This window comes from Ambystoma mexicanum, chromosome 2p (genome assembly GCF_040938575.1).
Source record: "Ambystoma mexicanum isolate Mex_15411 chromosome 2p, UKY_AmexF1_1, whole genome shotgun sequence".
NCBI classification, from domain to species: Eukaryota; Metazoa; Chordata; class Amphibia; order Caudata; family Ambystomatidae; genus Ambystoma; species Ambystoma mexicanum.
This window is the reverse complement of record NC_090923.1, coordinates 263,745,717-263,757,867: the sequence shown is the minus strand read 5'-3', so window position 1 is coordinate 263,757,867 and position 12,151 is coordinate 263,745,717. Positions and strand designations below refer to the sequence as shown.

Below are 12,151 nucleotides of genomic sequence, written 5' to 3'. Positions count from 1 at the left end.
CTCTGCCGGGAGACCGTCTAAACCAGGCGACTTACCACATTAAGCTGGTCAATGGCTGACAATATTTCCTCCCCTGCAATCGGTCTATCTACAGCTACAGCCTGATCCTCCGACAACCTTGGTAAAACAATTTTATCGAAGAATCCATCCAAATCCTCAGGTGTTGGAAACTGATCCTCTATACATTCAATCATACAATTTCACAAAGCTTTCACAAATCTCATCTCTCTTAACTTTGTACTCCCCACCTTCACCTTCTAGCCTCTGAACAAAGGGGTTATCAATCAGTCCACTCAGCCTATTTTTCAGTAGCCTACCATTCTTGTCCCCCTGCTGCCAGAATTTCTGTTTCATGAAAAGCATACCTTTCTCATACTGCGTGTCCATTTCACGTTTATAGCACTAACACATTCTTCCCATATCATCCTTGTCCTCCTTACTTCTTGTCAGTCGATACCTCTTCTGGCATTCCTCTAATGCACTCTCTAACCTCTTCAGCTCAGACACTCCCTTTTTCCTAATGCGTGCCGTGATGTTCATCAATTCACCCCTAACCGTTGCTTTAAAGCTGTCCCAAACCATAAGGTGCAGAATCATCATTTAGCTCAAAGAAATTCCTCGTAAAGTCTCAACCACCCCCTTTCCTGTAATATATATGTTTTCAGATGCCACTTTGTTGTTCCAGGCCGTTCTTATCCTATATCTAACCACATTTTTAACAAGGTGCGGTCCGAAATACCTCTCTCCTTAATATCTATGCTAGATACCTTTTCGGCAAGCTTATCAGAAATTAAGAACTAAGTCTAAGCTGTGTAGAAACTCATTGAACACTCTGTTCACTCCTTCAGCCGTATATCTGCAATGAGGCGAGCGATCCATCCTTCCATCCAGAACACAATTAAAATCACCCCCAGGACAGTATATTCCCCATTCATCCCACTTACAAGTGACAATACCTTTGAAAAGAATCCACTACCCCCAACACACGGGCCATAAACAAAACCTATTGCTTTTAATCTACCTTCCAACCGGGCATCCATCAAAATCACCCTCCCTTCCTCATCCATGACTACCTTCTCCATACTCAAATTAAGACCCCTGGGTAACAATATACCCACACCCCTTGATTTAGAAGTGTGGCAATTTAATAAAATCCTATTAAACAGGTTGCTTTTGAAGAGGTGCTTTGAATCTTCCACTAAGTGAGCCTCTTGTAAAAGAGCTATGGCAATTCTCTCCCTCTTTAACCTAGTCAGCACTTCTCTCTTTTTCCTAGGGATATCAAGGAACTTAATGTTCCATGAACATATGGTTAAATCGCCCATCCTTTGTCAATATACAATTCATTATCCATCACCCATTCCAATTATAATTTTTCAAGCCAGGACATTGAGGACCTAGATTACGATCAAATGTACCTGAAGAACTAATCCTCATTACCTTCCCAGGAATACAAAACTGATATAGAGGAGCTACTATACTGCCATGGTCAACCCTAGCCGAATACCAACATGTTGGGAGGTTACATCTCAAAACAACAGACACATGACAACATACAAAGAGGACAGACACGCACAGACCACATTGACACATCCAATACATATCCAATACATATAAAACACCACACTCCGCAACCCAGCGAAGTGCTTCTGAGTAACAATATGTACAAGTTTGGTGGTTCCGTGCCTGTAACAAAGGCACTGCTGCCGCTGGACCCGTGATTTTACCAGCACCCGTGAATAGGCAATTTCCGGGTCATGCCGAGGTCAGCAGACCCAGTAATTGCCCATTCGGGGGTCCCCCATGGAAGCCCTATGGGGGCCGAATGGGGATGGGGAGTCCCTTATTGCCGGCACCCCCAAATGGGCAATTACTGGGTCCGCCGACCTCGGCATGACCCGGTAATTGCCCATTCACGGGTGTAGGTTAAATCACCGGTCTGTTGGCAGCTGTGCCTTTGTTACAGGCACGGCACCGCCAAACCCGTAATGAGGCCCAATGTGTTCTGATTTGCCATATAAGGTGGTTCCTGTTAAAAGGGCTGCAGCTTCTTAGTACCCGCATTCTCTATGGAAGAGCATTTTTATACTGATTTTTGGGACAGTGTTCTGTCAGATGATATGTCATCCCAGAGGTATTTTAGCTTTGTTTTCTCAGCTTTGGCGAGCTAGGCTGGGACATATCTTGCAACTGAAGTGGAATTGTCTGCAATGTATTGGATGTCTATTTCTGCATTCTACAAGAGGGCAATGATTGCATTGTAATCACTGATGTACTTGGATGCTTCATCCTTTTTAATGTTTTATGTGTTATTAGGGGATTTCCCTTTTACACTGTGTCTAACAGAAGGCATTAAGCAATTTACTTGTCCTATTGTGGAAACTGGTCTAGGGAAACAAACGACACATTTGGTATAGTATTTACCATTGTTTTCATATCGACATTGGCAGTATTTGCCACACTGGTAGCGTCAGATGTGTGTATGTAGGTCACTGTCTGTGGTTTCTGAAGGAGGTTCACAGGTAATGTATTTTTGAATACATTGTAAAACAGTGGCATCACTGTCAGGCCAAATGTGGGACCATATTTTATCCACAAAAGCATGTGGATGTGTGGTGCTCCTCTGGATTGATTTTCTTTTCTCCAAAAGAAATGATGCACTTCTCCAAGGGAAGGGGTACTTTTATTGCAGATCAAGTGCAGCATGGCAATGAAGAGATGATGAAAGTACCTTGATGCATTAACTGGGTCAAGAAAACAGAGTCCTCCTGTTTATTGTTTTATCTATTCCCTCTTTATTTTTGTTTGCAGTGCATAAGAAGTCATACAAATCATCCCATGCATATTCTGCACAAGTTAAAGTAACAAACCCTGGGGGTGACGTAGGTTCCTTAGCATACAACATACATCAGTGTGATGTCGGAACCAGTATTCTTTTGTACTACGCATGTTTGCCATGAGATTTGTGATACTTGACTGCAAAACTTGATCTTTGTCTGTTGGCTTTCAAAGCAGTGGTGTAGCAGATATGTTTGAACAATTAGGGCCTGTTTTAATGTGTGCTCAACTCCAGAACTAAGAGTTGCTAATTACCTTTCAAACAGCATGGGGAAAATGTATTTTGCATGTTGTCTAAATCTGGGTTCTTCAGAATACATTCGTAAAGAGCAATATTTGGATCCACTAATTTGTGTGGATCTTTAATCAGATCGGTCTCCTTTTCCTGTAGGAAAGAGAAGAAGAAATGAACATGCTTCTACAATGTTTTCCCGTATGCTCATTGGAGAGCCTTTAGCTTGACGCATTTGATATGTTTCTAATGTATCTTCTATGTTGTATTTGATGTGTAGTGGGTGAATTGTATACTGGTCCAAAATGTTGGCTGAAGTAACAGGATCTACACGGTACTTCAGCAGATGTGTTTTTAAATATAGCTATTTTTTGTATGTGTTTGTAAGGTGGGTGTTTTTTGTGAGATTTTCGCTAATGTGTTCTAATGTTACTGAATTTTGTAAGTCAACTTCAATTCCAAAATATTTACTTTGGATTGGATCTATTTCTCAAAGGTGTTCTTTGGCAGTGCCAGTTAGGAGAATGCTATTTAAATGTTGCAATTCTAGAGCAGGACTTTTTGTTTAGTATAGTCTATGCACAAGATTTCCTATAGCGGAATGGTGTGTTGCTAACATTTTGAAGTGATGGAACGTGTTTTTGCAAACAGTTCCTGAAATGCAGGCTAATGACTGTCCTTGCAGTGCTGTGTGAATGTGCTCTGGGCAGCAGTCTAAGGTTTCTAAAGTTTTTATTCTGCGTATGTCTTTTAGTTTTTTATAGTGATTTAGGAATTGTCGTAAAGATTTGAAGGTCTGTTTTTAAACATTCCATATTGAGTTGCACGTCCAGTTCTATACTGGACGGTTTATTTGAGCATTATTGTTTTATCTATTCCCTCTTTATTTTGGTTTGCAGTGCATAAGAAATCATACATTGGGTTGAAAGTTTGTTTGGTAGGTTTTCTCTATAAGGGTTTCTTTTGACATAATGGTGTCTACTACCATTTCATAGCCTCTGCCACTATTGTGAATGGCAATTGGGTTTGTTTGTTCTTGTTTATGAGTGTCTTCATTGAAATATGGCTCTGTGCTGCTTGTGGGAATCCATTCACCTTCACTGAAATTTGAAAAGACTTCTCTGTTGACATTGCGCATGTTTAGAAGTCATTTTTGTAATTTATTGAGTAATTTAGTAAGTGGTTATATACTGTTTAATTATGAAGCGGCACTCACCGCCCTATAGTTAAGGTGTGTAGGAGACACATAGAAACCCCTCAAAATTCTATCTATCATTAATAACTTAAGATTCAAGTAACAGCTTGGGACATAATTTCAAAGGTAATTAAAGACCTGTGGGCTCCCCCAGACTGCAAAGGTTTGTAAAGATTTGTTGAACAATCAAAAAGTTATTAAGCATAACAGAAAAATCAAAAGTACAGCCTACTTCCGATTCATTTTCCCATAGACAAACAAGTCACATTTTCCCAACTTGCACAGCCCAAACTGCTTGATGGATTAGGACCAGGTGTGAAACAAGTTGGGAACGAAGTGTTGACTTGTGATCCATCTGTAGTGTGGGGGTTTTCCGTGCAGTATTTTCTTAAATATTTGACGGAGAAGTCGTGCCTCCTTCCCAAAAATAGTGATATTTAGGGGATTTACGCAAAACTATGTGTTTTTAGAAATGAAACTACCACCATCTTGTTTATCTGTCGATCCAAGTGATATTTGTGGTTATAGTCAAGGATATGGAAAAATGAAACGCAGGAAAAAAGCTATTTGCGTGTCAACAACATGGAAATACTATTAGGCTAGAGGTGGGGGAGGCTAGAGGGCTCCAAGTAAAATTATGGAGTTGGAGGGGGTTCTGGGACTAAGGTTATCTGACATCTGAAAGCAAACTGCGTCAAAGAACCAGTGTGTGTTGTCGGGTAAAGGTAGAGAGCATGGGGGGTGAGGTGGCCATCTAGGGAGTGGGGGGAGCTGGCACGGATGAGGGTGGCACTTGGTGAGGTGCTCAAGGGGCAGGAAAGCAGTTTTCCAGCCCAGTTTGATGATATTCATAGCTATAAACACAAGAAAAAAAAGTTTATTTATGAACCACCTTTCATGGTTAAAAAATTGAAGTAATAAAAATAAGCTTATAGACTCCATATACTGTTCATTTTTCAGTAAATTAGTTAGACTCAATAAGATACTCCAAAATTTCCATTAGCATTTTCTACGATGCTAATGGGAATAATGGACAATTGTATACTAGAGAAAAAGAAAAAAGAACAGAAACAATTGTCTGTCCCAAAAACTTTTCTCTAGCATACAATAAGAACCATAATCAAATGACCTTCATGACTATCCACTGTCCCGGCAGACCCCTCTTGCGTCCAAACATCATTAAAAACAGACACACATCTATCCACCAATCAGTAAAAAAAATCTACATATAACACTATCAACAGATACAACTTTCACACACCAACTGCCAAACAAGAATGTTCTACACATCTTTAACATATGTAACAGAGGGGTATCCTACCACAGGGTAAGTTTTATGACAATATTTTATTCATGATATGTCACTCAGAGTTTAGGAAAATATCTAGTAGCCTTTAAAGATTGGCTATAAGCACCCATTCTAGACATGATCTTGGATGATTCAGGTTCAATCGACATAAGTACCCACAACATTCTATCTGTTTGTAAAGGAGCTTTATTGGAATCGCTGTCAGTTTATTTAATAACTGAAATCCTTTCCTTTGTCATTTTAAATCCATAGTGGTTTTCAAAAAGGAAGTGGTGTAAAACATAGTCCATAGTAACAAAGCAATTGATGAGCAATTGAAATACATTTATACAAATAGATTTGCATTTTACAGTGGAAACAAAGAAACAACTAAATCTAAAGACCATCAAGTCTAGTCTAGAGAGGTCAAAAATGAATTTGAAACATATTTAGCACTTGTACATACATGAAAGGGGCGCCCCTATTTGAGGTAATTTAGAACTGAGGTAGCTTATAGTGCTGTCCTAAAGACAGTGGGCCTCATTACAAGTTTGCCCATTCCATATTAACGGCACCGGTAAGCTATCGGCGCTGTTACTATCAGACTGGCAGACTATGAGTTCTGATCGCGGGTGCCTTTCAGCCCGCCAAGTCTGACCTGGCGCGTGTACCGGCACCCGCGAGCAGAGCATGTCGGATGCACCGGCATCATTCATGAATGGTGCCGGTGCATCCGACCTCCCCATTCCCATTGAGCACTATGGGGCTCAAATGTGAATGGGGAGTAAATATTACCGGCACCCAGGAATGGGGATGTACCTGGTCCACCGGGGCTGGAATGTTTCGGTACATCCCCATTGCTGGGTGCCGGTAATAATTACTCCCCATTACCGGAACTCGGTGTACTCCCCATTACCGGCACCCAGGGTACTCCCCATTACCGGCATCCGGCAATGGGGATGTACCGGGTCCACCAGGGATGGAATGCCCCAGTACATCCACATTGCCACGTGCCAGTAAAAAAACAACTCCAGCGGCAGCCGTGCCGGTAATTACCGGAACAGCTGCTGCCAACATCATAATGAGGCCCAGTGTCTAAAACCCAATGTCAAGTTTGGGAATGTACGGATGGCCAGTCAAGGGAACATGCCTAGCAGAAAATGAGGGTGGGAGATGACCGAACCGTAGGTCCATCACTGTACCACAAATCTGTACCTAGAAAGTTTTGTCAAATGAAAAATAATTTTCTGTTAATGCCAGTTCGAGAAGTTCTAGTATAAAGTTCACCGGGACCCTGCTTTGTGTCATATGATGGGTAAGCGGACCTCTGATGCACTCCAAGGCAGCCTCCTGAGGAATGCTTGTGTAAAGAGCTTTTATATACATTGTCACTAACAATTCCTCTGTTTTATTGAAAGGGATGTTTTCAAAGGTTGTGATTGTGGACATAGTGTCCCGGAGGTGTGTTGCTGTTTTCTGGCTCAGTGGTTTGAGAAAAAAGTCGATAAACTTTCAGATTGGCTCAAGTATTGAGCCACATCCTGAGATTATGGTTCCCCCTGGGGGATTGGTGCCACCTTTATGAATCTTTAGGAGGGTGTAGAATGCCGGTATCCTTCGCTCCATGGTGTTGAGATATGTCTCTTCCTTATCAGAGATCCAGCCATGTTCAAATGCATATTTAGTTATTTCCTGAATTTTGTTCTTGATCTCGATATTAGGGTCCTTCTTCATTTTCTTGTAGTTGGTATCGTCATGCAAAAGATTGGTTACCATTTTCTTGTACTGGGTTATGGTTTGAATGACAATTCCGCCCCCCTTGTCTGCAGTTTTGATGACTAAGTTACTGTTCTCCTCAAGTTGTTTCAGAGCTTGGCGTCCTTTGTTCATCATATTATGACGGATGGTCTTGGAGTCATTTCGCATTTTCCTCGATTGTTCTCTTATACACTTCTCAAAAGTGATAATGGCAAGTGGAATTTCATTATCACAATGTTGAATGTTGATTTGGTTCGAAAGCCTATGTCTTCATCTGGTGGATCATACTGTGAGTCTTTGAAATCTAGTTTAAGGCGTATTAACCTGAAAAAGCTCTGTGGAGCACATTTGGTGAAAATCCATCCAGAAGTTTAGGCTTTAGGCACAAGGCAAATAATGTGTTCCATTCCATCTATGAGGATTTACACACATTGTGGGACCCCCCTTTAACTTTGCCCCCCGTAGACAAAACCGCAACAAACTTTGCAGAGTCATTCTGAAGGGGCCATACACTTATTTTTGCAAAGTTTGGTGAGGATTCATCCAGGGGCATGCAAACATATAAGCCGCCCAAAAAGTACTCTTTCTGTGAGTTGAGTAACTTAACCATAACTACAGGGCTGCTACTGCAGGCCCTTTAATATATAAACTCACTCTAATGTCCAGTGGCAAATGTTCAAAGGCGTGGTAAATATGAACTTTAAAGATTATATGTGAAAAACATTGATCCTGATCTGAATTAATAATCTCTGCCCCTTTCAGTCCCAGACCATCCACGCTTCCTGCAGATTCACAGCTTTGAGGAAGACTCTGTGACCTTGACGTGGGCACCACCTAAGAAACCCAATGGCATTCTCCGTGGCTACTTACTGCAGCACCAAATAAGTAAGTGGAGTAACAATGAAATATTCTTTTTTTTTTACTTTGAAAAATTCTTTAAAGATCAGTTTCATTGAGATTAGCATGTGCAGCCTGCCTCGGTCACTGACATGAGTCACCTTCACTCTTGAATAAGTTCCTCTTCTGCTTTAGGTTGCTTAATTGTGTATCAGCATACAGTATCATTCATGAGAATTTGCCCACCATTGGGGCAGTCTCACCCATGGAAGCAATTCTATTAGCCTTTTCATTGGTCGCTCTCAAACAAAGGTGGCCTAACACACTCATAGACCTATGTATTTGTGAGGCAGTCTTGTCAGATCTTTTCCACACATTATGCAACCCCACTATGACAGTGTAGAGATGATGTCACAAGGTAAGCAAAGGTATACATCTTCATCTTAGTCACCTTAATCCTGTGGAGGCTTGTACGGCTTTGCCTCACATTAGCACCCTAGGGATCCCTGTCTCGCAGAACTTGGTCAGCCTCCAAGTTGTAATTAATAACTCATCAACATGCTATATCAACAATATTCATTTTCTCGTACTCGGTAGGCAGGCACACACTCTATATCAGTGGCCACAAAATATGGGTTATCGGCTCATCATGGGCCTGCAGTGGATCCTGGTGGGCATTTTCCCAAATCAGTTAGCACATTCAACAAGACTAAAGTAATCCTCCTTTAAAGCACCAGCAATTTTGCCCAAGTCTTTAATTGTCTGACAGCTAGGAATTGTGACAGATTCACGCTTCATCTTTCCTCCTATGCATAGTCTCTCAGTTTTATTTTATGTTATTATTGTATGTGGTATTGTACCCTGTACAATATCATTATTTTACAAATTCATACATTATATACAAGACATATATCAGGTTAGTGTCTCGGTTTATCATTGACTCTGACTTTTGACGCAAAATGTGCATTGCCAAGAAGACCCAAACAGCCCTTACCCTAACATCCCACCTCAAAGTCAAGCCTTTCATCCCCACCCTGAATTTCAGAGGTCATCCTAGCACTGAGCATCTCCCATTTGAATAGTGCCAATGTCCTACTCTTAGGAGTCCCTCATTCCAAATGTGCCCTTCTCAAGCCATGCATCACACTGCAGCACACCTCTTCACAGGGCTCAGGAAATTCAACCACATTTTTCCCATCCTCAAAAAGTTGCACTTGCTACCCAGCACTAATGCATCGTGTTCAAGGCAGCCTGCATCACCTACGGAACAGTCACAAACAAAACACTGGCCTGCCTGACTGAGAAGCTCACCGTGTGCAGAAGCACACCATCACATGCAACAACGTAATGAAACTGTGACAGGGAAAAAGTTAGGAACACTTTCTGCTACACACCCTATCTCTGGAACAAGTTGCCAGAAGGATGAGCGTGGTCTCCTCCTTCCTACATTTCAGTAAAGAAAAGCCAACTCTACTGTTCAAAGTACATCTATCCAATCACTGAGAGATCCACTGTGCCCTACTTAGCCCCTTAGCGAGCTGCCATTACACATCCATCTAAACCTCTGTGCTACCCCTGCACCCAATTTGTTACCCCCTGTTGGTGTACCCTATGTCCAGTTCTCCATTGTTTCAAAGCTAGGTTTGCACACCATCCTTTATATTCATTCATGCAAACATACCCAGTCGTTGCAATTTCACCCACTGTAGCTAGTCTTTATTATCACAGTTATACTTGTGAATGGGAAACGCACTCTGACACATGAATGGGCAGTTATGCATTGGAAGCTTTAACACTATTGGTGATTCAGGTCCTCATTACGTGTCTGCTGGTAAACCACCGGTGTTACTAGCAGGTTACCGGCAGACTCACCTTACCATTATTAGTGCCCGATATATGGGGGTTACCAGTATATTAGGGTGCCGGCAGCGGTGGTAAATTCCCATTTCATGGAGTCCTACAGGACTCCATCAAATGGGTTTCCCCCTATCAACGGCACCTGTAGTAACAGTGCCGGTTATGAGGGCGATTCTCTGCCAGTAAGAGCCTGACCTCCTGACAGGTCAGGCCTGCCAGTAGTTTACTGCCCCTACCGGCAGACTCAGAGTGATCCAGTCCAGTAAAAATGCTGGAGCCGGTGGTACCAGCTTTTATTCCAGAATGTTTTCCGGACCGGCTCACCTGTAATGAACCCCTCAGTCTTGCACATCAGCAGTCAATCTTCTCCTTCAACTTGCACTGTCACTCATGAGTAGGTTCTCTGAAATGTTAAGAGGATTTTTCACATGAGGTGGACACGTTTATTTCATTTGGGCATTGTCCTTTTCAATGTGTGGCTGTATTGAGGTTGGGGCGTTAGCCTTATTCATGAGGAAGCAGTGTAATCCCTGGGAAGCCAGACGCATTCCCAAAGAGGAATTCACACACAACGACAGTTTTCTCACTCACAGAGAAGCAGCTCTGTTAATGGGTTCTCAGTCACAGAGAAGCAGCTCTGTTAATGGGTTCTCAGTCACAGAGAAGCTGCTTTGTTAATGGGTAGGCACTTTCACTAATCAGTGGAGAGCCCAACGATAGCAATTAATCTCACACGTGGGAATTCACTGCCACTTTCAGCTGAATTCTTCAAAGCAAGTCACACTCATTTGGGAACCTTTGTACAGATAATCTGATCTTCATTTTCATAAATTGTGGATAGAATTGGGAACACGTGGGGGTAAAATGGTCAGCCTCTAATTAAGTGGTGGTTCAGTCCCAATTATTGCAAGACTTGTCATTCGTTTAGAAGAACTCACTTTAAGCAGGTTCTAATTCTGGAAAGCACAATTGTGAATTTCGTAGAGCATTTAGAAATGGGATTAAATGCCTTCTACGAAATGTTTACATGGTAATGTTCACTGTTGATTAGTAACAGTAGCTATAGAAACACCAGCAACGTGTCTCACTACTAATCCCTTCTCTCAATCATTCAAATTGTACAAGGTGTATATAGTGGAACCCAGTTTTTGAGAGCTCTGTTATTTTCCATTACCATTTATTAGTGTTTCTTCCAAGTTCATGCTTTTTTAACACAATTGTGCCCACAGTGAATGTTCACCAGAGCACAACCTCATGCAGATCTAGTCCAGAATGGCTGCAAAAGTCATTTAAGGACTAGGAGATGCAGTGTCAGCTGCGAACTAAAGGTTTCACCAAATAAATGAGTATGGGTCTTCATCATACTTAATTGTATATTTGTTTTAGAATTAACAAGACATGTTTCTTGTAGAATCCCTTAATCTTGGTTTCAGTTTTCATGTTCCTGTGTTCTACTTATGGTCAAGATCCTGTCATGGGTCACATCATTTCTGCTGGGTGTTGCTCAGGAACATAGTAACTAAGTTATCACATCCTGTTTGAAACTTCACAAGTCTCTCCAGAAAGCATTAGGAAGTGAACCTTGACCTTCTCACGCATTTCATCAGGTCCATGGGTATGGAGATGAATATGACCCAGAATTTGAATGTTCTTGTTTTCCAGTCAATGACACAGATGAGATTGGGGTACTGAACAGCATCAACATCACAAACTCTTCGCTGGTGAGCTGGAGGATCTCGAATCTGGACTCAAGCACCAAGTATAAGTTCTACTTGCAAGCCTGCACTTCTGCAGGCTGCGGGAGAGCCACCACGGAGGAAGGCCTGACTGTGCCACAAGCAAGTGAGTGGATGCTATGGCACGTCAATGAGCGGTTATAGCAGCTTGAGAAGATAGTCTATCTGTCATGAGTCTCGTGGATCAACCAATGCCTTCTGTGCACAGAACTTCTCAGTGTTTCTTACGAATCCAAAGTCTGTTTTTATGATGTGAGATTTGTTGAATGTGTGTGTGTGTGGTAATATATTGCAAATGTGATCCTGAGAATGCCATTGCTTGCCTTGTGTCTTACGATCAAGCCTACTGTGGAGACTGGAGAAAGACAGGAGTTTATGTAAATTAACGTAGTGCTTATTTTAGTTTGAAA

At 41.8% G+C, this 12,151-nt stretch overlaps 1 protein-coding gene across 5 annotated transcripts in view; it reads left to right on the top strand.

Annotated features, from left to right (window-relative positions):
• The window catches only part of CHL1 (cell adhesion molecule L1 like), a 780,691-nt gene that overhangs the window by 706,905 nt on the left and 61,635 nt on the right, over positions 1-12,151 (top strand). For all 5 annotated transcript variants that reach the window (XM_069643529.1, XM_069643531.1, XM_069643532.1 and 2 more), the window contains 2 exons: positions 8,074-8,196; positions 11,668-11,847. In XM_069643529.1, the coding sequence (XP_069499630.1) occupies positions 8,074-8,196; positions 11,668-11,847 (303 nt within the window). The remainder of the gene's footprint in view (positions 1-8,073; positions 8,197-11,667; positions 11,848-12,151) is intronic.